The sequence below is a fragment of the Diabrotica virgifera genome, chromosome 9 (genome assembly GCF_917563875.1).
Source record: "Diabrotica virgifera virgifera chromosome 9, PGI_DIABVI_V3a".
NCBI lineage: Eukaryota > Metazoa > Arthropoda > Insecta > Coleoptera > Chrysomelidae > Diabrotica > Diabrotica virgifera.
This window is the reverse complement of record NC_065451.1, coordinates 57264657-57292246: the sequence shown is the minus strand read 5'-3', so window position 1 is coordinate 57292246 and position 27590 is coordinate 57264657. Positions and strand designations below refer to the sequence as shown.

At 31.4% G+C, this 27590-nt stretch overlaps 1 protein-coding gene across 1 annotated transcript in view; it reads right to left on the bottom strand.

Moving 5' to 3' along the window:
* LOC114334288 (dynein axonemal heavy chain 1-like) overlaps positions 1-27590 on the bottom strand; it is a 947682-nt gene that overhangs the window by 611974 nt on the left and 308118 nt on the right. Inside the window, exon 13 of the mRNA XM_050660136.1 lies at positions 19750-19988. Within this exon, the coding sequence (XP_050516093.1) occupies positions 19750-19988 (239 nt within the window). The remainder of the gene's footprint in view (positions 1-19749; positions 19989-27590) is intronic.

Sequence of the window (27590 nt, the reverse complement as noted above, 5' to 3'; positions counted from 1 at the left end):
TCGAATAGACTCACGGTACACTACACTCATTAAAAACATTTATGAACAGGCCACGTTCCACATCAAAATCAATGAAGATCAAAAAACCGAAAAAATACGCCTTGGTAAAGGTATTAGACAAGGTGATCCTATTTCACCAAAACTTTTTACCTTAGCATTGGAAAATGTATTCAAACAGCTCGACTGGGAGGAAAAAGGTCTAAACATTGATGGTGTACATTTGAGTCATTTGAGGTTTGCGGATGACATAGTATTATTCCGTACAGATATCAAGGAACTGGAGCAAATGATGAAGGAACTAAACCAGCAGTCAAATAAAATAGGTCTCAAAATGAATCTTCAGAAAACAAAAATAATGAGTAATGTACAAACTAATCTTGTTATTGACAACGTCAGTCTTGAAAATGTAGACCACTATATATATCTTGGACATACCATTAAAATCGGCAAAGAAAACCAAATAGCCGAAATAAAAAGACGCATACAATTGTCTTGGGTAGCTTTCGGCAAGTTAAGCTTTATCTTGAAAAATAGAGATATACCAATGTGTCTAAAACGAAGAGTTTATGACAAATGTATCTTGCCTGTAACTACATATGGACTGGAGACCATGGCCTTTACAAAGAAAACCTTAGAGCAGCTCAGTACAGCTCAAAGAGCGATGGAGAGGGCCATGCTAGGGATTAGTTTGAGAGACAAAATTCGAAATATCGACATTCGTGAAAGAACAAAGATTACTGATGTCGCAGAACGTATAGCGAGGCTCAAGTGGCAATGAGTCGGACATGTTGCCCGAGATAATCCCGAAAAATGGACACAGAGACTAACAAACTGGAGACCAAGAGAGAACAGGCGATTAGTAGGCAGACCGCAGAAGAGGTGGGCAGATGATATCAAACAAGTCGCGAGAAAGCAGCGGATGAGAATTGCCAAGAGTAGAAATCGATGGAAGCAAATGGAAGAGGCCTATGTCCAGCAGTGGACGAACACAGGCTGAATAAGAAGAAGAAGAAGAGCAAGCAGGCCACTCCATACAAGGGATACCTTCTGCTTCAATGATGTCTGTAGTAACTCTAATGGTATGTAGAGGTCCATTATCATGCAAGAAAATTAAATTTTCTAATATTGCACCTCTCCAGAGCCTGACTATAGGTTATCAACATACCAGTGAGCAGTTAAAGTTGATTGCATGAAAATTAAAGAAGTTTTTTTACGGATCACAATTCCTGTCCAGAACATTACACTACTCCTTGTATATTTGTGAACAGATCTGACATATTTCGTTCTTGCTTGTCTTCCTCGACCTCTAAGTACACGATTTGGTGGGTTGTTTGATTTTACACAAATCCTGACTTTTTTTGAAAATAGCACATTTTGTCAATTCCCAATGTTCCAGTTTTTGTGGTGAAGACACCAATTTAGGCGATCAATCGTGTGCTGCCTGGATAACTCCGGGAACCTATAACTGTCTCCTGCTATATACTTTTTGGTACGAACTCTTCTTCTTATCGTTTCAACTGAAACAGTTACACCTGTAGCTTTCAATAGCTGCCTTTGGAGCTGCAGGTAAGAAATGGTTGGGTGTCTTCCAGCTGATTGGACCACTAACCGATCGTGGAGAGCCGTTATTACTTTTGACCACTTTCCTCTGCTTTATTTTTGAGCTTTCCTAGTTCGTGTTACCTAGCATAGGTTTTGGACAGAATGCCCAGTATTACTCCTAGCTCTACAGCTATGTCTCTGAGAACATTACTTTCTCCACAAGACCAATAATCTTTCCTCATTGTAAGTTCTATAACTCCACATGGGGTATATTTTCGTTTTTGGACGCACAAGTTAGTTTATTTATTTTCGTTCAATTTGCAACTCAAGCAAAACACCTATACCGTACCGAGCTGTACTATCCGATTGTCTTATATATTTGTTTAGTTTCAAAACTTTCAAAGCTTTTTCAAAAGAAATAAATATTACTTTGAAATACATGGTGATTCCATATAAGTTTGGGTGTGTGTATGTGGATAGACACTTGCCATACAGCATACAGGTTAGTCAAAAATGTAACTTATATTTACGTTTAAGTCAATTTTTTTACTCGCAAGTGTACTTAAGTACCAAAAAATGTAAATACATATTCATAAGAACATTTATGACAACTATATCAAAACGATATAAAAAAAATAACAAAATGGATATATCTAATCTTACTTTTTCTTCTTCTTCTTCTTTTGCCCTTTAATTCGTCCAATTCTGAACATAGGCTTCCCCCAGTTTCCTCCATTCGCTTCTGTTTAGTGCTTTCTGTTTCCAGTGCGTTCCTCCTATCTTTTTAATGTCGTCTCCCCATCTCATCTGGGGTCGTCCTCTTGCTCTCTTTCCTGTCCATGGTCTCCATTGTTGTATCGTGCTGTTCCACCTATTGTCCGTTTGTCTAGCGTTATGACCTGCGAAGCTCCATTTTAGCCTGGTTATATGTTGACCTGCGTCTTTGACTTTTGTTCTATTTCTGACCCAGTTGTTTTGCTTTTTGTCTGTCAATTTTACTCCTAACATTGCTCTCTCCATGGCTCTTTGTGTCTTTATTATTTTATCCATGTTTGCCTTGGTTAAGGTCCATGTTTGGCATGCGTATGTGAGAATTGGGAGTATGCACTGGTCAAACACTCTTGTTTTTAAGTATTGCTGTATTTTTTTATTCTTTAGGACCCATTTTAATTTTCCAAATCCTGCCCAGGCTAATCTGACCCTTCTTCTTACCTCCGCTGTTTGGTTTTCCTTAGTTATTTTTATAATCTGTCCCAAATATATATAATCATTAACCGCTTCTATTGTGGTGTCGTTTAGTATTACGTTTCTATTGTCTTGTGTGTTTGTCATTGTTTTTGTTTTGGCAAAATTCATTTTTAGACCTATTTGTTCGGATTCATTTGCTAGTTCGGTTAGCATGGTTTGTAGTTCTTCAAAACTTGATGCTATGACTACTACATCGTCTGCATATCTTAGGTGGTTTAGTTTCTTTCCATTTATGTTTATTCCCATGTTTGTCCATTCCATTGTTTTGAAAACATCTTCCAGTGCTAATGTAAATAGTTTAGGAGAAATAACATCTCCCTGTCGCACTCCTCTGTTAATTGGTATGGGTTTTGTGGTTTCTTCCAATTGTACTGTCATTGTTGCTAACACTAATCTTACACTATATGTAAAAAAAACAACATCAAACGGAAAATAATTATGGCGATCAATGCGACACTCTATTGGAGCGCTTAAGTTTTATAAAATAAATAGAGCAAAATAAAGACTAATTTTCACATAAACTGTACACACATTTAACTAGTACGTTGATCGGTTTTAACGCTGATAGTAAACAATGTGATTAATCAATACCCGTATCAGAAAAGAAAACAAGTTTAAACAGATTTTCTTGGCCTTTAAGTATCGATTCAGCAATGTTTTCCTATGTTTATTAAAGTGAGCTCAGAAAAACATCTAATTTATATTTCTATCTAAATCTAAAATAAGTTTGGAAGGATTTTCAATAAACTCAATTTATTTTAGATCCTTTGTAAAAGGTTTATTTTTAAGAGTCCCTAAGTAAGGGTTACATTACATAACAGAAAGTTTTCGGATTATTAAATCCATCTTCAGTGTTATAAAACTAATATCGTGAATGCCTGAGCTACCAAAATGTTATTGGTAAAAACCCTTTAAATAATATATTTTTTTAGATTTTACAACATATTATTGCTGTTAATATTGTAAGATATTGCAAATATTACTGGATATTACCCTGGGCAACACGGACTCTTCTCATGTGGTTGTAATGTAAAAAGGAATGAAACCTCGTATTGGAGTTGAATGACAACTGCATTGGATTTGAATTGGAGCAATATGTGAGGATTCATTTCTTTTTATATTACAACCACGTGGGAAGAGTCCTTGTTGCCCTGGGTAATATCCAGGAGGAATATTTGTAACATTTTACAATACATATTAACAACAATAAGTAGAAAAATCTAAAAATGTTTATCATTTAAAGGGTTTATCTAACAGGAAAAGGATTCCCGATGCTACTGACTTTTGCGTCACAAAATGTGTTGACACTAAAAAGTGCATAGCGAAATCCTGCCATGAGTTACCATCGGATCATTCTCCAGAGTGATAATGTCAATATATTCAAAAATATTGGATCAGTTAAAACAACCATCCCTATATAATAATAAAACCGATTGGGGGAGTATTCAGGGAAAAATTAGATCATTTATCACCTTAAATCAGCCATTAAAAAATTAACTTGACATAGAAGCAGAGGCAGAAAAGTTGATCAAGTTTATACCGGAGGCGGCCTGGCTTGCTACCCTACACTATGAAACGCGTCAAGGATAAAATGAAATATCTCCTTCAGTCAAATTCAGAAAAAATTGCCTCAAAAAGACACTTGAGGAAGCAATGCCAACAAGCTAGGAGCACAGAGAAAATAAGAAAAAATTGAAAAAAGCAACCAAAGAATTGAAATAGCTAATTATAGCAGAACAAAATTAGGGAATCCAATGTTATCTGGAAAGCCTTACACCTACAGAGGCCACAATTATTCGCTGTGTAAAGCAACGAAAAAATTAAAAATGTCTTACTTGCCTAATCCACCAATCAGAAATGATAAAGAAAAATCTGAGACTTTTGTCAAATATCTGAAAAAAGTCTTCTTGTCCTTTCCCTCAGAATTATCTTATGAAGAATAACATGAAAATACCGACTATCTGAATGTACCCTTCCAAATGGATCTACCTCATAACAAGTTCACTATTAGAGAAGTCAAAACAAACAATTATGGAAGAAATTAACATAAAAAAGGCTCCTGGTTTCCATTTGGTATCTGGAAAAATTCTTAAAGTACATATCCGAAAAGTACTATAGACTTATTCCTTACATATTTAATTCTATAGTACGACTAAATTATCTCCCTAGCATCTGGAAAGTTGCCCAGATCGTTATGATACCCAAGCCCGGGAAGAAAACAGAAGAGTTGTAACGGACAATTCGTAACGTCCAAATTGAATTATTCTAATTATTGTTGTTAACGTGGAAACTAACTTTATTACAGTTATAAATGAAACTATGTTTATAGACCAGTAAGGATCTGTTTTAGGTGGATGTGAGAGGTGGCATTCAGATTTTTGCGGATAAAGTTAGGTGATAACTTCGTTAATAATAATTGATTTATGCTCCTTCTCAAATATGCCCGGAACATTAATAAAAAAAATAAAATATTAAAAAAGTTCAAAAAATTTCGTTTTTTTTTTCTATTTTTTTGCTTATAACTTGAAAATGATTCATTTTGGAACAAAGTCGTATGAGAATAAAACAAAGATAATTAAATTTTATATCAGATGTGATTGGTTAAAAATGTCTTAATTTATCACCCTTGCTGCAAAATAGTAATAAATATAAAATAAGGGGGCAAAACAAGCCTGTCTTTATTCAATGATTTTCCATCACTTAGGTTACACATGGAACCTTCCTAATTCGCTTAGAAAATTTTTGTAACGTGCTAAAACCGTACAGCAAATTTCATTAAAATTGACTTACTAGATTTTGAATAATAATTTTGCAATCTAGACTTTTTTTAAAAAAATAAAATTTTTTAAAATCTTGCACAACAAAAACTAGAACACACAAAGATTTGTCAATTTTTTACGTTTATATGTAAAACACTCCACCTATCTAATGCACTTTACAGAATTGAGATCGGATTGTTTAAGCAGCCTCAGCAATGTTTTAAAGTTATAAACAATTTTTTGGCTTATAAACAAATTAGTCCTGTGGCCAGGAGGGGGTGCTACAGGCTCCTTTATTTAGATGGACTTACCCAAGATTTTTTTGTATTTTTTGACCCCCGGAACACGATTTTTTTGGATAACAGTTGATCCGGATGTCGATAAAGTTGTTATAAACAAAGAACTTGAAGAATTATATAACATCGATTTTTCGCAAAATAAAACATTTTTTTGTATTTCTTGGGTAATTCTAAGCAAAAAATGTTCTTACAAGTTTTTTCGTAGAATGCAGATTTTTCGAAATAAACGCAGTGGAACTTTCAAAAATTCGAAAAATTGCAATTTTTGAACGCGAATAACTTTTGATTAAAAATAAAATAGCAATTCTGCTGACAGCATTTGAAAGTGTAAGTCAAATTATACTGGTTTTAATTACTTGCTTTGCTAAAAAATTAATTTTTTTATTATTAAACAAACCTACTTTTTATAAGGCAAAAAATGGTTTATAAGTTTAAAACATTGCTGAGGCCCCTTTAATAATCCGATTTTAATTCTGTAAAATGTATTAGATAGGTAGAGCACCTCTTTATATGTAAAAAAATTAGACAACTTCTAAATGGTCTACTTTTTGTTCAGAAAGATTTTAAATAATTTGAACGTTTTTAAAAACATTTAGATTGCAAATTTAGTATGCAAAATATATTAGGTCGATTTTAATGAAATTTGGTATACGATTTAAGTATGATACAAATAATTTCTTAAGTGAATTACTAAGATTCTAAGTGTCACCGAAGTGGTTAAAAACATTGAATAACAACAGGCGTATTTTGCCCCCTTATTTTGTATGTATTGCTATATTGCAGAAAAGGCAATACGTTAAGACATTTTTGACCAGTCGTATATTATGCAAAATTCAATTATCTTTATTTTATTTCTGTACGACTCTGTTCCAAAAGGAATCGTTTTAAAGTTATAAGCAAAGAAAGCAGAAAAAAATCGACGTTTTTCGAAATTTTTAAATATTTTAATTTTTTTATTAACGTTCCGGGCATATTTGAGAAGGAGCATAAGTCAATTATTATTACTGAAGGTGTCACCTAACTTTATCTGCAAAAATCCGAATGCCACCTTTCACATCCAAAAATAGACGTTTTTTCACAGATCCTTACTGGTCTATTATCAATTTAACGAATCAGTATCAGGATAAACATTTTTAAGGCATTTCATATTTCGTGTTTCAGAATACAATAAAAGTATTTAAACCAAGTATTAAAGTAATAAAAGCCATCCCTCTTATCAACTATGTATAACAGTTGATTGAATACCCCAATGCTATAACCAATCACAAGGTTTATTATAAAAGCAGGTAATTATAATCTTTCCTTTACAAAATGTTTATTTAAAAAGTTGGGACTGTCTAAAGACGATTGTCAGATTAAAGATTCCAGGAATTAACTACTTCAATATTCCTTTGTCTAGGTACAGTAAAACCTGTCAGTAACGGCCACTAAAAATGAAGGAACTACTGGCCGATATAGAAAGGTGGCCGGTATTGCCAGTTTTTGTAGTCGACATATATAATTGGTTTGGAGAATTTTTAAACTGGCCGTTAGTAGGGGTGGCAGTTTTTGGCAAGTGGCCGGTAACACAGGTTTTACTGTATATTATGCAAATGTAAGGAACAATAAGAAGAATAAACTTTTAAGAACATTGTTAAAAGTTTGTATGTATTTAAATATTTGTTTCTGTTAATAATAAAGACTTTTAATATAGTACTGGAGTCATTGAAGGTTTTCACCTCTGATTTCGTTGAACCTCCATCGATTTTCATTAAAATTGGTGATTAATTAGAGGATACCTCAAGGAACAAAGGTGACATAATGCCAACTTGCGCTTTTACCCTGGGGGTGGATGTCACCCCTTCTAGGGGGTAAAAATTATTTTATTAAAAATTGTACCATAAATCGATAGAGGGACAAATTATAAGCAAAATTTAATATATATCAAGTTAATAATATAAATCAAAACTTTTTGAGTTATTAAAGACCAAAGATTTTATTTTTTCGTAAAAAAATGCATGTTTTAAATCGGTTTTTCACGTATAACTCAAAAACTATAAGCTTCTACAAAATAGTTATTATTACTGAAACTGATGATAATAAAAAAGTAAATACATTCCTCACTTAAAAAACTAAACTAATGTTAGTTCAAAGTGAGTTATTGGCAATTGAATGTGTGTTTTTTTCGACGAGTATTCAAATCTAAGTATTTAAGCTTAAATAACGGAAAAGCGATGCAATGTATAAAATATACCTGCTTATCATTTGTCAACGTACTTCGAAATACCTATTTTAATGAGCTTCAGAACAAGTTAATAGCGTCAAAATTAAGCAAGTTATGATGAAAATAAAAGAACCCTTTCGAATTTTTTAGGAAAAAGTGAAAAATAAAACATACGCCATTTCCACAAAAATTAAAATTTATAATAATCCTTACAATAACTTCTTTATATTAGCATAAGTAATGATTTTAATAATTTTGACCGGTTTAGAATGCATATTTTTGAAAAAAAGGTATAATTTAAAAAATCATAATTTTTAAAATTATTGTAATTTTCATATTCTTTGATAACAACTCCAAAAATACTCAATATACGAAAAAAATGATAAATAACCAAATTTTAGTTTATTCCGTGTCAAATGTTTTACCTGTTTTACTGTTTCCATAGGGTAATAAATAACCGAGCTAGAAACGTTTAAATCCTAAATTTTGCTGTGAAAACCATGCAACCGGGGCCATTTAACCTTTTATTTTTAAAAAAGTGAGGGGTCTAAAACATTAAATTTAACGTGCTTAAATAGCCCTTGGAAATAACTTCCAAACGATTTTTAGATAAACCTGATATCTTAAAGATAAATGGAGTTATTAAAAAAAAAAACAATAACATTTTTTGGAAAAATTCTTAAAAAATAAATTTTTTAAAAAGTTTTGCTGCATAAATTTTAATGCTATGAACACGTTCGGGGGTTCATTTAATAGATAATTTTATAGGCCTTGGGCCCGCATATACAATTATTATTTATGACCACACCGTTGAAACTTTTTGTACTTGTTATTTGGGTGGAGTCGGACAAATTTTGAGCTTGGCGCATTATGGTAGTGGGGCGTTTATCTGTCAAGCGGTGACGAAGTTGTCAATTTTATGCAAGAAAAAAATTTATTACCACATTGGTCATTCTATTTTAATCAATGGATTTTGTCATATAAACAACGAAAACAATTTTGTCGGACAAAAATATTGGGGCATATGACGCGTCGGACACGCTAAATATGTCAAATTTATGAAAATAATAAATTTATTACCACATCGATAATTTTAACGGTATCTATCATAAAACCTTTTTACAATAATGTGGTAACCTTGTCGGACAATTTTCACGGGGCATATGCGCAGTCGGACGCGCCGAAGATGTCAATTTCCTGAAAATTTTTTATTTATTACCACAGATGTCATTTTTATTTTGTACTGTTCTTTTACATGTGTAATGCATATTGGATCACTTGTCGGACAAAAATAATGGGGCGTTTTGGTACAATTAAAATAAAAAGTAATTTTTATGCATACAGGGTGTTTGTAAAGAATGGGCCATAGCTTAACCTCAGGTCCCTGAGGTTAAAATAGGCCGATTTAAGCTAACTTACCTTAGTACAAAGTTTATAATAGCCGAGATACAGGGTGTCAAAGTTAAACTTTTTTTTTATTTATTATTGAATATTTCCTGATAGGTATGAGATAACAACATGAAATTTTATATCTGGGGGTTTCTTGTGTCGAGAAATCTATATTCCTTACCAAAAATTATGCATTGCCCAGAGGGCGCCACATATGCCTTTCAGCACTCATTTATTACGTTCAATTTTTTTATCCCTCACTCTGTATAATTTTGACATTAAAATTTTTATTTTCCTATTAGTTTTACTTAAAAAAGGTATACTTCTTTCATCTTCCTAAACTCAACCGTTTTCGAGATAAACGCATTTTAAATATGCGATACACCATCATTTTTAGCATAATATCATTGATGTTACACCCGAAAAATAACTTAAAATTTATGAAAATAATAAATTTATTACCACATAGCTAATTTTAACGAAATCTACCATAAAACCTTTTTACAATAATGTGGTAACCTTGTCGGACAATTTTCACGGGGCATATGCGCAGTCGGACGCGCTGAAAATGTCAATTTCCTGAAAATTTTTTATTTATTACCACAGATGTTATTTTTATTTTGTACTGTTTTTTTACATGTGTAATGCATATTGGATCACTTGTCGGACAAAAATAATGGGGCGTTTTGGTACAATTTAAAAAAAAATTAATTTTTATACATTTTTGACTTCATATTAAATTACGTATTCTTCGGCTCATATTACCCGTATGTGCGCCAATGGTGAATATTAAATTCTTAACTGTAGTTAAAAAATGTAGTTAATAATGTAACTGTAGTTAATACCCAAAATTAATTTTGGGTACAACTCTAAGTCATCATCATCATCATCATCATTTGGCTCTACAACTCTATGTGAGTCTTGGCCGCGTTTACTATTTCCCTCCATTGTTGTCGGTCCTGAGCAGCTATTTCCTATTGCTGTACTCCCATTTTGCGTAGATCGCTGGCTACTGCGTCCTTCCATCTCTTTCTTGGGCGACCAACTGACCTTTTTCCATCGGGCATTTCCCAGAATGTGGCGTTTAGAAGTCTTTCGTCACTTGATCTTAGTACGTGACCCGCCCATCGTATTCTGTTTGATTTAATGTAGCGTACTATGTTTTCATCTCCGTATATTGTCTGGAGTTCATCATTGTGTATTCTTCTCCATTCTCCAAGTCATACCCTTTTAAATTTTTTACTTAATGTGTGTAACAATTTTCAGCTAAATCGATCTAAAAATAAACGAGAAAAACTGTTTTAAAATTTTTTTTGATAATACCTCCTCGTCGATAGCCTAAAATAATGAAGTTTTCTGTTCGTTTGCCCCAACATTTTTGTCAGACAGTTACATGTTTTGGTTAAGAATATAATTAGTTGTAACTTACTACTTTGTCGGAACAATGGTTGTAAATATAAGGGATGCACGAACCCAGCATAATTTAAAAGTATAGTTTATTAATAAACATTAAATTTTTTGTCCGACTTTGGATTTGCCCCAATATTTTTGTCCGACACTTAGATTTTTTGATTTGGAATATAACTACTTATAACCCGATTTGTGTCGGAAATTTTTTTTATTTCGAGAAAAAAAACTAAAGAACTATGTTTGTCGTTGTTCAAGGAGTATGTACGCAAATATCAGATCACAATTTTTCTAAAATTTTCCCTCTTGTCGGAAATTTTTTTGGAAAAATTTTGAGTACAGCTCTGCGTCTACCATTTTAAATGTTTTACTTAGTGTGTGTACCAATTTTGAGCTAAATCGATTCAAAATAACCAAGAAAACTGTTTTAAAAATTTTTTTGATAATACCTTCTCGTCGATAGCCTAAAAGAATTAAGTTTTCTGTTCGTTTGCCCCAAGATTTTTGTCAGACAATTACATTTTTTGTTTAAGAGTATAATTACTTGTAACTTACTACTTTTGTCGGAAAAATGGTGGTAAAGATAAGGGATACACGAACCCAGCATAGTTTAAAAGTATAGTTTATCAATAAAAATTAAATTTTTTGTACGAATTTGGATTTGCCCCAATATTTTTGTCGGACACTTAGATTTTTTTATTTGTAATATAACTACTTATAACCTGATACTTGTGTCGGAAATTTTTTTTATTTCGAGAAAAAAAAACTACAGAACCATGTTTGTCGTTGTTCAAAGAGTATGTACGCAAATATCATATCACAATTTTTCTAAAATTTTCCCTCTTGTCCGAAATTTTTTTGGGAAAACTTTGGGTACAGCTCTACGTCATACCCTTTTAAATGTTTTACTTAGTGTGTGTACCAATTTTCAGCTAAATCGATTCAAAAATAACCGAGAAAAACTGTTTTAAAATATTTTTGGATAATACCTCCTCGTCCATAGCCTAAAAGAATTACGTTTCCTGTTCGTTTGCCCCAACATTTTTGTCAGACAATTACATTTTTTGTTTAAGAGTATAATTACTTGTATCCTACTACTTTTGTCGGAAAAATGGTTGTAAAGATAAGGGATGCACGAACCCAGAATAATTTAAAAGTATAGTTTATTAATAAAAATTAAATTTTTTGTCCGACTTTGGATTTGCCCCAATATTTTTGTCGGACACTTAGATTTTTTGATTTTTAATATAACTACTTATAACCTGATACTTGTGTCGGAAATTTTTTTTATTTCGAGAAAAAAAACTATAGAGCGATGTTTGTCGTTGTTCAAGGAGTATGTACGCAAATATCAGATCACAATTTTTCTAAAATTTTCCCTCTTGTCCGAAATTGTTTTGTGAAAATTTTGGGTACAGCTCTACGTCATACCCTTTTAAATGTTTTACTTAGTGTGTGTACCAATTTTCAGCTAAATGGATTCAAAAATAACCGAGAAAAACTGTTTTAAAATATTTTTGGATAATACCTCCTCGTCCATAGCCCAAAAGAATTAAGTTTCCTGTTCGTTTGCCCCAACATTTTTGTCAGACAACTACATTTTTTGTTTAAGAGTATAATTACTTGTATCCTACTACTTTTATCGGAAAAATGGTTGTAAAGATAAGGGATGCACGAACCCAGAATAATTTAAAAGTATAGTTTATTAATAAAAATTAAATTTTTTGTCCGACTTTGGATGTGCCCCACTATTTATGTCGGGCACTTAGATTTTTTGATTTGGAATATAACTACTTATGACCTGATACATGTGCTGAAATTTTTTTTAATACGAGAAAAAAATACAGAACTATGTTTGTCGTTGTTCAAGGAGTATGTACACAAATTATCAGATCACAATTTTTCTAAAATTTTCCCTCTTGTCGGAAAATTTTTTTAGAAAATTTTGGGTTCCGACCCACGTCATACCCTTTTAAATGCTTTACTTAGTGTGTGTACCAATTTTCAGCTAAATCGATTCAAAAGTAACCGAGAAACACTGTTTTAAATTTTTTTTTTGATAATACCTCCTCGTCCATAGCCTAAAAGAATTAAGTTTCCTGTTCGTTTGCCCCAACATTTTTGTCAGACAATTACATTTTTTGTTTAAGAATATAATTACTTGTAACCTACTACTTTTGTCGGAAAAATGGTTGTAAAGATAAGGGATGCACGAACCCAGCATAATTTGAAAGTATAGTTTACTAATAAAAATTAAATTTTTTGTCCGACTGTCGAGTTGCCCCAATATTTTTGTCCGACACTTTGATTTTTTGATTAAGAATATAATTACTTATAACCTACTAATGTTGTCGGAAAAATGGTTTTAAAGGTAAGGGTTGCACGAACCCAGTATTTTTTAAAAGACAGTTTATTAATAAAAATTAAATTTTTTGTCCGACTTTGGATTTGACCCAATATTTTTGTCGGACACTTAGATTTTTTGATTTACAATATAACTACTTATAACCTTATACTTGTGTCGGAAATTTTTTTAATTGGAAAAAAAAATACAGAACGATGTTTTTCGTTGTTCAAGGAGTATGTAAGCAAATATCAGATCACAATTTCTCTAAAATTTTCCCTCTTGTCGGAAAGTTTTTTAAGAAAATTTTGGGTACATCTCTACGTCATACCCTTTTAAATGTTTCACTTAGTGTGTGTAACAATTTTGAGCTAAATCGATTCAAAAATAACCGGGAAAACTCTTTTAAAATTTTTTGATATTACTTTCTCGTCGATAGCCTAAAAGAATTAAGTTTTCTGTTCGTTTGTCCCAAGATTTTTGTCAAACAATTACATTTTTTGTTTAAGAATATAATTACTTGTAACTTACTACCTTTGTCGGAAAAATGGTTGTAAAGATAAGGGGTACACGAACCCAGCATAATTTAAAAGTATAGTTTATCAATAAAAATTAAATTTTTTGTCCGACTTTGGATTTGCCCCAATATTTTTGTCGGACACTTAGATTTTTTGATTTGGAATATAACTACTTATAACCTGATACTTGTGTCGGAAATTTTTTTTTATTTCGAGAAAAAAAATTACAGAGCGATATTTGTCGTTGTTCAATCAAGGAGTATGTACGCAAATATCAGATCACAATTTTTCTAAAATTTTCCCTCTTGTCCGAAATTGTTTTGGGAAAACTTTGGGTACAGCTCTACGTCATACCCTTTTAAATGTCTTACTTAGTGTGTGTACCAATTTTCAGCTAAATGGATTCAAAAATAACCGAGAAAAACTGTTTTAAAATATTTTTGGATAATACCTCCTCGTCCATAGCCTAAAAGAATTAAGTTTCCTGTTCGTTTGCCCCAACATTTTTGTCAGGCAATTACATTTTTTGTTTAAGAGTATAATTACTTGTATCCTACTACTTTTGTCGGAAAAATGGTTGTAAAGATAAGGGATGCACGAACCCAGAATAGTTTAAAAGTATGTATAGTTTATTAATAAAAATTAAATTTTTTGTCCGACTTTGGATGTGCCCCACTATTTATGTCGGGCACTTAGATTTTTTGATTTGGAATATAACCACTTATAACCGGATACATGTGCTGAAAATTTTTTTTTAATTCGAGAAAAAAATACAGAACGATGTTTGTCGTTGTTCAAGGAGTATATACACACATTATCAGATCACAATTTTTCTAAAATTTTAACTCTTGTCCGAAATTTTTTTCGGAAAATTTTGGGTACAGCTCTACGCCATACCCTTTTAAATGTTTTACTTAGTGTGTGTACCAATTTTCAGCTAAGTCGATTCAAAAATAACCGAGAAAAACTGTTTTAAAATATTTTTGGATAATACCTCCTCGTCCATAGCCTAAAAGAATTAAGTTTCCTGTTCGTTTGCCCCAACATTTTTGTCAGACAATTACATTTTTTGTTTAAGAATATAATTACTTGTAACCTACTACTTTTGTCGGAAAATGGTTGTAAAGATAAGGGATGCACGAACCCAGCATAATTTGAAAGTATAGTTTACTAATAAAAATTAAATTTTTTGTCCGACTGTCGAGTTGCCCCAATATTTTTGTCCGACACTTTGATTTTTTGATTAAGAATATAATTACTTTTAACCTACTAATGTTGTCGGAAAAATGGTTTTAAAGGTAAGGGTTGCACGAACCCAGTATTTTTTAAAAGACAGTTTATAATTAAAAATTAAATTTTTTGTCCGACTTTGGATTTGACCCAATATTTTTGTCGGACACTTAGATTTTTTGATTTACAATATAACTACTTATAACCTTATACTTGTGTCGGAAATTTTTTTAATTGGAAAAAAAAATACAGAACGATGTTTGTCGTTGTTCAAGGAGTATGTAAGCAAATATCAGATCACAATTTCTCTAAAATTTTCCCTCTTGTCGGAAAGTTTTTTAAGAAATTTTGGGTACATCTCTACGTCATACCCTTTTAAATGTTTTACTTAGTGTGTGTACCAATTTTGAGCTAAATCGATTCAAAAATAACCGGGAAAACTCTTTTAAAATTTGTTGATATTACTTTCTCGTCGATAGCCTAAAAGAATTAAGTTTTCTGTTCGTTTGCCCCAAGATTTTTGTCAAACAATTACATTTTTTGTTTAAGAATATAATTACTTGTAACTTACTACCTTTGTCGGAAAAATGGTTGTAAAGATAAGGGGTACACGAACCCAGCATTATTTAAAAGTATAGTTTATTAATAAAAATTAAATTTTTTGTCCGACTTTGGATGTGCCCCACTATTTATGTCGGGCACTTAGATTTTTTGATTTGGAATATAACTACTTATAACCTGATACATGTGCTGAAATTTTTTTTTAATACGAGAAAAAAATACAGAACGATGTTTGTCGTTGTTCAAGAAGTATGTACACAAATTTTCAGATCACAATTTTTCTAAAATTTTCCCTCTTGTCGGAAAATTTTTTTAGAAAATTTTGGGTTCCGACCCACGTCATACCCTTTTAAATGCTTTACTTAGTGTGTGTACCAATTTTCAGCTAAATCGATTCAAAAGTAACCGAGAAACACTGTTTTAAAATTTTTTTTTGATAATACCTCCTCGTCGATAGCCTAAAAGAATTAAGTTTTCTGTTAGTTTGCCCCAACATTTTTGTCAGACAATTACATTTTTTGTTTAAGAATATAATTACTTGTAACCTACTACTTTTGTCGGAAAAATGGTTGTAAAGATAAGGGATGCACGAACCCAGCATAATTTGAAAGTATAGTTTACTAATAAAAATTACATTTTTTGTCCGACCGTCGAGTTGCCCCAATATTTTTGTCCGGCACTTTGATTTTTTGATTAAGAATATAATTACTTATAACCTACTAATGTTGTCGGAAAAATGGTTTTAAAGGTAAGGGTTGCACGAACCCAGTATTTTTTAAAAGACAGTTTATTAATAAAAATTAAATTTTTTGTCCGACTTTGTATTTGACCCAATATTTTTGTCGGACACTTAGATTTTTTGATTTAGAATATAACTACTTATAACCTGATACTTGTGTCGGAAATTTTTTTTAATTGGAAAAAAAACTACAGAACGATGTTTGTCGTTGTTCAAGGAGTATGTAAGCAAATATCAGATCACAATTTTTCTAAAATTTTCCCTCTTGTCAGAAAATTTTTTAAGAAAATTTTGGGTACAGCTCTACGTCATACCCTTTTAAATGTTTTACTTAGTGTGTGTACCAATTTTGAGCTAAATCGATTCAAAAATAACCGAGAAAACTCTTTTAAAATTTTTTGATATTACTTTCTCGTCGATAGCCTAAAAAATTAAGTTTTCTGTTCGTTTGCCCCAAGATTTTTGTCAAACAATTACATTTTTTGTTTAAGAGTCTAATTACTTGTAACTTACTACCTTTGTCGGAAAAATGGTTGTAAAGATAAGGGGTACACGAACCCAGCATAATTTAAAAGTATAGTTTATCAATAAAAATTAAATTTTTTGTCCGACTTTGGATTTGCCCCAATATTTTTGTCGGACACTTAGATTTTTTGATTTGGAATATAACTACTTATAACCTGATACTTGTGTCGGAAATTTTTTTTTATTTCGAGAAAAAAAACTACAGAGCGATGTTTGTCGTTGTTCAAGGAGTATGTACGCAAATATCAGATCACAATTTTTCTAAAATTTTCCCTCTTGTCCGAAATTTTTTTGGGAAAACTTTGGGTACAGCTCTACGTCATACCCTTTTAAATGTTTTACTTAGTGTGTGTACCAATTTTCAGCTAAATCGATTCAAAAATAACCGAGAAAAACTGTTTTAAAGTATTTTTGGATAATACCTCCTCGTCCATAGCCTAAAAGAATTAAGTTTCCTGTTCGTTTGCCCCAACATTTTTGTCAGACAATTAGATTTTTTGTTTAAGAGTATAATTACTTGTATCCTACTACTTTTGTCGGAAAAATGGTTGTAAAGATAAGGGATGCACGAACCCAGAATAGTTTAAAAGTATAGTTTATTAATAAAAATTAAATTTTTTGTCCGACTTTGGATGTGCCCCACTATTTATGTCGGGCACTTAGATTTTTTGATTTGGAATATAACTACTTATAACCTGATACATGTGCTGAAAATTTTTTTTTAAGTCGAGAAAAAAATACAGAACGATGTTTGTCGTTGTTCAAGGAGTATATACACACATTATCAGATCACAATTTTTCTAAAATTTTCCCTCTTGTCGGAAAATTTTTTAAGAAAATTTTGGGTTCCGACCTACGTCATACCCTTTTAAATGCTTTACTTAGTGTGTGTACCAATTTTCAGCTAAATCGATTCAAAAGTAACCGAGAAACTCTGTTTTAAAATTTTTTTTTTGATAATACCTCCTCGTCGATAGCCTAAAAGAATTAAGTTTTGTGTTCGTTTGCCCCAACATTTTTGTCAGACAATTACATTTTTTGTTTAAGAATATAATTACTTGTAACCTACTGCTTTTGTCGGAAATATGGTTGTAAAATAAGGGATGCACGAACCCAGCATAATTGGAAAGTATAGTTTACTAATAAAAATTACATTTTTTGTCCGACTGTCGAGTTGCCCCAATATTTTTGTCCGACACTTTGATTTTTTGATTAAGAATATAATTACTTATAACCTACTAATGTTGTCGGAAAAATGGTTGTAAATAAAAAAATTTCAGGAAATTGACATCTTCGGCGCGTCCGACTGCGCATATGCCCCGTGAAAATTGTCCGACAAGGTTACCACATTATTGTAAAAATGCTTTATGGTAGATACCGTTAAAATTATCCATGTGGTAATAAATTTATTATTTTCATAAATTTGACATATTTAGCGTGTCCGACGCGTCGTATGCCCCAATATTTTTGTCCGACAAAATTGTTTTCGTTGTTTATATGATAAAATCCATTGATTAAAATAGAATGACCAATGTGGTAATAAATTTTTTTCTTGCATAAAGTTGACAACTTCGTCACCGCTTGACAGACAAACGCCCCACTACCATAATGCGCCAAGCTCAAAATTTGTCCGACTCCACCCAAATAACAAGTACAAAAAGTTTCAACGGTGTGGTCATAAATAATAATTGTATATGCGGGCCCAAGGCCTATTAAGTACTTTGACAAATGTTAAATAAGTTTATGTTATAAAATGCATCATTTTCCCGTTATTTCAGCTTGAATACTTAGATTTTTTTACTCGCCGAAAAAAATATATATTCAATTACCTATAACTGACTTTTAATTAACACTAAAAGGTTTTTCTAGTAAAGGATTTATTTAATTTTTTATTAGCTTCAATTTTGGTAATATTAACTTTTTTTCAAAAACTTATAATTTTTGAGTTATTGATGAAAAATCTGTTAAAAATATGCATTTTTCTCAAGAAAAATTACAGTCTTTGACCTTCAATAACTCAAAAAGTTTTGATTTATTTTATTAACTTTATACAATAACAAATTTTGCTTAGAATTTGTCCCTCTATCGAATTATGGGGTTATTTTCAATAAAATAATTTTGACTCCCGAGAAGGGGTGGCATCCACCCCCAGGATAAAAGCGCAGTTGGCACCATGTCACCTTTGTTCCTTGAGATAGCCTCTAACCACTCACCAATTTTTATGCAAATCTATGGAGGTTTAACGAAATCGGAGGTAATAGCTCATATCCACCTCCAGTGACTGCACTATAGGTACATTCTCTGAAACACGAAATATAAAATGTGTTAAACATGTTTATCCCGTACTGACTCGTTAAATTGATAAAGATAATTTCAATTATAATGTGATAATAGTTAGTTTTCAATAAAGAGAATAATTCAATTTGGACGTTACGAATTGTCCGTTACGAATTTGTCTAGTTATGAACTGTCGCCGTTACCAAGTGTCGCCGTTACGAACTGTCGCTGTTACGAATTGTCTGTTACCAACTGTCCGGTTACGAGCTGTCGCGTTACGAGGTGTCTGATCACGAATATGGACTTTACCGCCCGGTCGTGCATAAAATATTAAATGATGAATTTTATTGAATGTACACTATGATAATATTGTTGTTAATTAATATGTTTCGGCAAATAAAAACGGATTGACATAATTACTTAGAATAAAGGGTTATAGATATTAGTATTTGTACAGTAAACAGAAACAAAAAAAAATATCTTTGACAAGTAATGACATAAACATGGCCGTGATGAAAAGTCACATTCTAATGCTTTGGCAGTGCTCTGACGTCAGAAATTTTGACTGACGAAAGCTTGCTTTTGTAGTAAAAAGACTATAATATATATTACCACACAAAAAGTGCTGTTGCCGACTAAACTTAAATAACTTGCCGACTAAATTAAAATACATAAACAAATAAAATTAAAATATATAAACAAACTTACCTAAATCCAAACGAAAATAAGGAAATCTCAGCAATTAACGCATAATCAGGCACCATCATGGAAACAGGTCGAAATAGAGCTTTGAGGTTATCTGGAAGTTCAGTTCGTCCAGCATATCCAGGATTCATTGTAATGAAAACGGCGCAAGATTCCTTCAACGGTATTTCGGTTCCCTCGAAGAAGAATACATCCAAACGGGCTTGCTGAGCTTTTTGAATTGTAGTTATTTGTTGAGCAACCTGAAAATTTAAAATGTGTTGAAAGAATTTAAGAATTTTATAATATTACATTGATTGTGAATAATTTTACATGGAGACGTGTTTTTCCCGATTAACTTCGACGAAAATTTTCCCCGGAAAATGCGGGTTTTTCCAACAAAATCTTTAAATTTCAACTAAAATTTTAGATTAGTAATTGCTTATCAATAATTAAATAACTTGATAATATAAAAGCTCTTTTCGTATAGATTATAATTCCAGAAGCCGATGGAAATTGAATGAACAGTTTAGCAACAATTGAATTGTTAATTAAAACTTTACGGTCACTATAATAACCGCAATAATTATGATACATAAGAATAACTATGATTTTTGTATAAAAAGACACTGAGCGATCTAATGTACTACTTTACACAATTGAAATAGGACTATTTAAGCGGCCTCGGGAATATTTTAAATATATAAATAATTTTTTGGCTTTTTAACAAATAGAATATCTCAAGAAATATTAAATTAAATTAAATCATGAAAACGGTATTGGAAAAAAGCGGCAGTACGCTTCTTATAAAAGAAAAAACGTTTAATTGTGATGAGTGGTTCCTGAGATACAACCGGTCAAAGTTACAATTACAACAGCTATTTACGGCAAAGATATAAACAATAGGATCATAATTTTTAAACCATCAGCTTTTTATTTTTGTCCTCTTTCTTCACACCAATTTATCATCACACCAATTCATATCTTTAAATTCCTCATAACATATTATTCATTTACGAGAAGACGTTATCAACCACCAAACCAAATTAATATAGGACCTTTCACATTCCCATATAAAACATCTGTTAAATACCTTGGCATAATTTTAAATCAAAAGCTTTCTTGGAAAGAACATATTCATCATTAGTCAAAAAAATGTGAAAAAGCAATAAATGTACTAAGAGCTTTTAGCCACACAAAGTGGGGAGCCGATCCAAATATATCACTAATCTTCTATAGAGCACTAATACGTTCAGTGATTGACTATGGTTGTATTTTATATGGAAATGCAAATTTAACTCAATTGGAGATATTGGAAAAAGTGTTTACGACTTTGTCTTGGATGTATACAAAGCACACCAACATATATTTTAGAAATAGAAGCAACAGAGCCTCCTTTGCATCTTAGACGGCAATTTTTGTGTGATGTTTTTATATCAAAACTCCTAGCACAGAAAAGATTTGAGAAAATACAAAATCTCAATTCAAAAATAGATAGTCCCTTCTGGCGGCGTAAAATTCATCCCAAAGTAATAAGCAGTTATCAGCTATTAATCCAATTTAATAGCGAGGTTTACAGAAATTACATCCTTCCCTTTTATAATTGTGATTATAACCTATTAGAACTACAAATTCCTTATTATTATCTTAATATTGAACCACATGTTAATCAATTTAACATAAATACGTTTGTTGAGCAAACAATTCTGAAAAGATGGCCGGAGTCCGATTGTATTTATACAGATGGATCCAAATTCGCTGAGTCTACTGGATGCGCCTTTTACCATTCAAATGAAAATCTATCCAAAAAATTTAAACTTTCAAATCAAATGTCTAGTTATACTGCTGAGCTCATCGCAATTCTTCAAGCTTTGAGGTATATTGATATCCATCACAAGAATAAGTTTATTATATTAACAGATAGCAAAAGTTCAGTAGACAAAATAGTACAAACTAAATTATCAAGCACTTCATCAGGGGTAATTAAAAAATTTTAGAAACAATCCAGTTACTTACGAATACAGGTAAACAAATTTCTTTGGTTTGGATTAAGGCTCATTTTGGAATTAACGGAAATGAAATAGTGGATAGACTTGCCAAGGATGCTACTACAACAGGGGAAACGATAGAAGAACCGTTAATGCCAGACTCTGATCTACGACAATGGTTTAAGAAAAAACAAAAATGGAGCAATGGCAACTGGAATATGATATCTCTCTTAAAGGTATACGATATCATGATATCCAACCAAAAATTTATAGAAAACCGTGGTTTAACGACATTACAAATCGACACTTCATTAAAACCTTAAATAGAGCAAGGAACAAACATGGTTTATATCCAGTTCACAAAAATAAACTAGGGTTGGCCACTTCTCAAATCTGCACTTGCGGGGAGTTGGGTACATTAGAGGATGTGATTTTCGATTGCGCAAACTTCCAGATGCTGAACCAACAGTTATATAAGAATCTACAAACAGTAGGAGTTACTCTCCCCACCAATTTAAATTCCATTTTATGTACACGAAATATAAATTTGTATAAAATTGTTTATAACCATTTAAAAATATGAAAATTGATATTTAAAAAAAAATAAAATTAAAAAAAAATATATAAAAAAAACAAAAAAAAAAGAAAAAAAATAATAAAAAAAAAAGAAATGAATATTAAAAAAACAATAAAAAAAACAAAATAAAAAAAATAAAAAAGCAAAAAAAAATAACAAAGAAGGCCTAAACCTCCGCGAGGTTGAATCGGGTTTAGGTTTTAACGCTAAAAAAAAATATTTTAATATCAGTTAGTGGTTTAGTATAAGTATTTAGTAATAGTGTTTAATATTAGTATGTATTTTTAATGTAATGTATGTAATATATGTTTGTAATTATTAAAATATAATGTATATCAGTTAAAATTAGGAAATTGTGTCTATGAAAATAAAAAAAAATGAGCTGGCCAATTGGTTCAAACTAAGGTCATAAATCTAAACACACACACACATTAATATATTAAAAACTATCGATACTACGAGTGAAAATTGCCAAAAATAGCAAAATTCCAATCAAAAATTAGGTTGGAGAAAATGTAATCTCAAAGTTCAAAATCGGTATACGTTAAAAAAATGCAAAATTTTTTCGGCTTCCCATGGAGCAATTTTCTTCATTATTTTTTTGCTCCCAAGTAACTCGAGTAGAGCCGTCTAACTAACGCATTACTAAATGTCAAATTTGCTTTTGTTTTGTTATAATAAATTAATTTATTAATTATAACAAAAATTTTTAATTTGTTTAAATAAAGATTGTTTAAATAATTATACAGCTTTCAAATGAGAATATTTGTGTTTTTAACGTTAAAAGGTACACTTGTAGTAAGTTTATCTAAAAAAGTATACGACTGGAAAAAATATGTAGTTTTCTTTTCTTATAAATAAATTAATCCATTATAACAAAACAAAAGCAGGTTTGACATTTAATAATGCGCTAGTTAGATGGCTCTACTCGTGTTACTGGGGAACAAAAAAAGAATGAAGAAAATTGCTCCATAGGAAGCCGAGAAAATGCATTTTTTTAACGGTTACCGATTTTGAACTTTAAGATGACATTTTCTTTAACCTAATTTTTGATTGGAATTTTGCTATATTTAGAAATTTTCACTCGTAATATCGATAATTTTTATTATAATAATATATGTTTTGAGTATTTTATTTCTATGAAGATTGGTGTGGAGAAAGAGAACAAAAATAAAAAGGTGATGGTTCAAAAACTTTGATCTTATTGTTTATATATTTGCTGTAAATGTCGGTCAAATTTGACAGGTTGTATCTCAGGAACCACTAATCACAATTAATGGTTTTTTCTTTTAAAAGAACCGTCCGTCCTCTTTTTTTCCAATGCCGTTTTCATGATTTAATTTAATTTAATATTTTCAGAGATATTCTATTTGTTTATAAGCCAAAAAATTGTTTATAAATTTAATATATCCCTGAGGCCGCTTGAATAGTCCAATTTCAGTTCTGTAAAATACATTAGATAGGTACAAGTATCGTTTTATAGAAAAATCATAGTTATTTTTATGTATCGTAATTACTGTGGTTATAATAGCGATCGTTTATTTTAATTACCTTTAAAGAAAAAGCTGTATTAAATTAAAACTTATACAATTCAAGTGTGCAATATAGAAATAGAATATGTGGTCCAATATAATAAATGTTCAATATTGTTTCCTTTTCATCTTCTGTGTTCTCATTCTACTTACTTTGTTAAGAAAATAATAATTCTTAAAAACCTTTTATCAGTAAAGTCTTGAAACAAACTATTTTGAACCTTAAAAACCATTTAATAAAGTTGATTTGAGTGGAAAATATTTATTACCTCTCCAACCAGGACCTCGATTTTTGACCATTCGCTTCAGACCCGCTACATATTATATAAAATGGTTCGAGAAAACGTTTTCCAATCAATCAGATTGAGTAACGTTTATTGGTATCAACGAAAATACTCGGGTACACACGTAAATGTGAACTGGAAACCCTTTCATTAAATAGAATTTATTTAGCTACTATTTTCGTAGAGACGGGAGGAAGGAAATGAAAACACTATTATATTTTATTGCTTTGATAAATTTTATAAACTACGGGTATGGTGCAAATGAAAGGAATTAATCCGTTATTTCGTAAGCCGGCAACGTTAATAGTGCGGCAGATTCGTGCAAATATTATAAGAATTGCGCATTTAATGATACAAGCATATAATTTGGTCCACATATACTGCACATATGAAGGTACAAATTTAGATACGAGGCCATCTCAGATTTTGCTTTTTACAAAAATGGCGGTAGTTCAAAATGGGCGTCTATACATATGTGACTAATAGCACGATATCTTTTGAATGAAAAGTCTGATCTCAACCAAATTTGCTACGTAGGTTCCTTTTGTGATTTACAAGATCGATGTCCTGAACTGGAAGAATCGGTTTGCCAGAAGTTATGTTTTATCTGGTTTCTTATGTAAAACTATTTTATATTATGTAAATAATTTATTTTCAACTTTTCTACCCTGTGTATATTAATTTTTCAAAATGGTAATACCATTGAAAAGAGCGTAAGAATATGTTTTAGGAAATATTTTGAACTTTTTAGTTATGTTAATTACCATTTAATAAATGCATAACGTATCTTCACATGTACCTATGTGTGGTAGATTCGTGCAAATATTATACGAATTATTGTGCATTTATTGGGAGAAGCATATAATTTGGACCACATATACTACACATACAAAAGTTTAAATTTAGATATGAGGCCATCTCAGATTTTGCCTTTTACAAAAATGGCGAGCATTCAAAACGGCGGCTCTAGATAATAAAGCACATATTATGTGACTAATAGCACGATAACTCCTGAACGAAAAGTCCGATTTCAGCCAAATTTGGCACCAAGGTTCTTTTTTTGATGAGTAAGTTCTATATTTTGAACCGGAAGAATCGGTTTACCAGAAGTTCTGTTTTTTATGTAAAAATATTTTTTTTTTAATTCTTCCACCCTGTATATATTAATTTTTCAAAAAGGTAATACCGCCATTGAAAAGAGTGTAAAAATATTTTTTAGGAAAGATTTTGAACTTTTTAGTTATGTTAATTACCTTTTAATAAATGCATAACGTATCTTCACATGTAGCTATGTGCGGCAGATCCATTTTGAATGCCTGCCATTTTTGTAAAAGACAAAATCTGAGATGGCCTCATATCTAAGTTTGAATCTTTGTATGTGTAGTGTATGTGGTTCAAATTATATGCCTTTAGCATTTAGTGCACAATAATTCTTATATTATTTGCACGAATCTGCCGCACATAGGTTCATAGGTACATGTGAAGATACGTTATGCATTTATTAATTGGTATTTAACATAACTAAAGAGTTCAAAATATTTGCTAAAAAATATTTTTACGCTCTTTTCAACGCCGGTATTACCTTTTTGAAAAATTAATATATACAGGGTGAAAGAATCTGTAAAAGAACAACATGTTTTTACATACAAATTAGGAAAAACACAACTTCTGGTAAATAAATTCTTTCGGTTCAAGACCTTGGTCTTACACATCAAGAGAAGAACCTATATACCAAATTTGGTTGAAATCAGACTTTTCGTTTAAAAGTTATAGTGCAATTAGTCACATATGTATAGTCGCCAATTTGAATGCCCGCCATTTTTGTAAAAGGTAAAATCTGAGATGGCCTTATATCTAAGTTTGAACCTTGATATGTGTAGTATATGTGGTCCAAATTATATGATTCTACCATTAAATGGACAATAATTCTTATAATATTTGCACGAATCTGCCACACATAGGTACATGTGAAGATACTTATGCATTTATTAAATGGTAATAATTAACATAGCTACATGGAATGTAACAACCTTATATGAAGCCGGTAAGCTGAGAAATCTACTCTCTGAAATGGACAGACTAAACATTACTATCATGGGGGTATGTGAAACAAGATGGCCAAATACAGGGAATTTCATACCACACGGATACGCCGTTTATTTTTCTGGAAATCAAGACCATATGCATCGAAACGGAGTAGCAATAATTATGAAACAGCATATTAGTAAATATGTGACTAACTTCATCCCAATGTCAGACAGAGTAATTTTAATACAGCTGAATGCTAAACCTGTAAATATAAATATCATCCAAGTTTATGCTCCCACTACAGATGCAGATGAGCAGAAAATGGAAGAATGCTACCATCAAATAGGAGAAGTGCTAAAAACAACAAAGAAACACGAAACAACAATAATTATGGGAGACTTTAACGCTAAAGTTGGACAAAAGATGACACAAAACATCACCGGAAAGTTCGGCTTGGGAGAAAGAAATCAAAGAGATGAGCGTCTAATAGAATTCTGCCAAGAAAATGACTTCGTCATTACAAATACCTGGTTTCAACTTCCAGAAAGGCGTCTCTACAAGTGGAAATCCCCTCAAGATGGACATCAAGGTAAAATAGTACGGAATCAAATAGACTATATCCTAATTAACCATCGATTTCGGAACAATATTAAAGATGTAAGAACTTACCCCGGCGCCGATATAAACTCAAATCATAATTTACTCTGCTCGAAAATACAAATTAAATTAAAGAAACTAACAAAGCCAACTAAACCTAGTAAGATATATCTCGACCCCCTTAAAAACACCCAAACGCGCGAACACATAGCACAGCAGATAAATAGTAAAATGCACAGAATATCAAATATACCAAACGAAAACAGAACTATTAACGAATGTTGGTACGATATTCAAAACTCGATTTTAGAGGACGTAAGGGAATCTTTAAAAACACCTACAATGTGGGCAAAAAATGAATGGATAAACCAAGAAATTCTAGACTTGATGGAAGTTCGACGAAAATACAAAAATAGAAATATTATCAAATACCGTGAAATTAACAAACTCATAAAAAGAAAAATTAAACAGGCCAAAGAATCCTGGCTCGAGAATTCATGTAAAGAAATAGAAGACCTCCAAAAAAAGCATGACAGTTTCAACCTCCACAAGAAACTTAAATATACCTCCGGAATTAGAAAACAGAAAAATGCTCACGTACTTAAAACCGCAGACGGAAAAATTTGTGATCACGAACAACAGTGCAAAGAATGGGAGAGACACATCAGTGACATTTTTGACGATGCTTTTCGAGAAAATGGTCCAAATACTACGTGTGACAACCAATTAGACAGAGGTCCCAGTATACTGAAGTCAGAAGTCATAAAAGCAATACAACAAGCCAAAAACAATAAAGCACCTGGACCCGATCAAATCCCTGTTGAGCTACTTAAACTTTTGGATGAGGAAAACATTACCT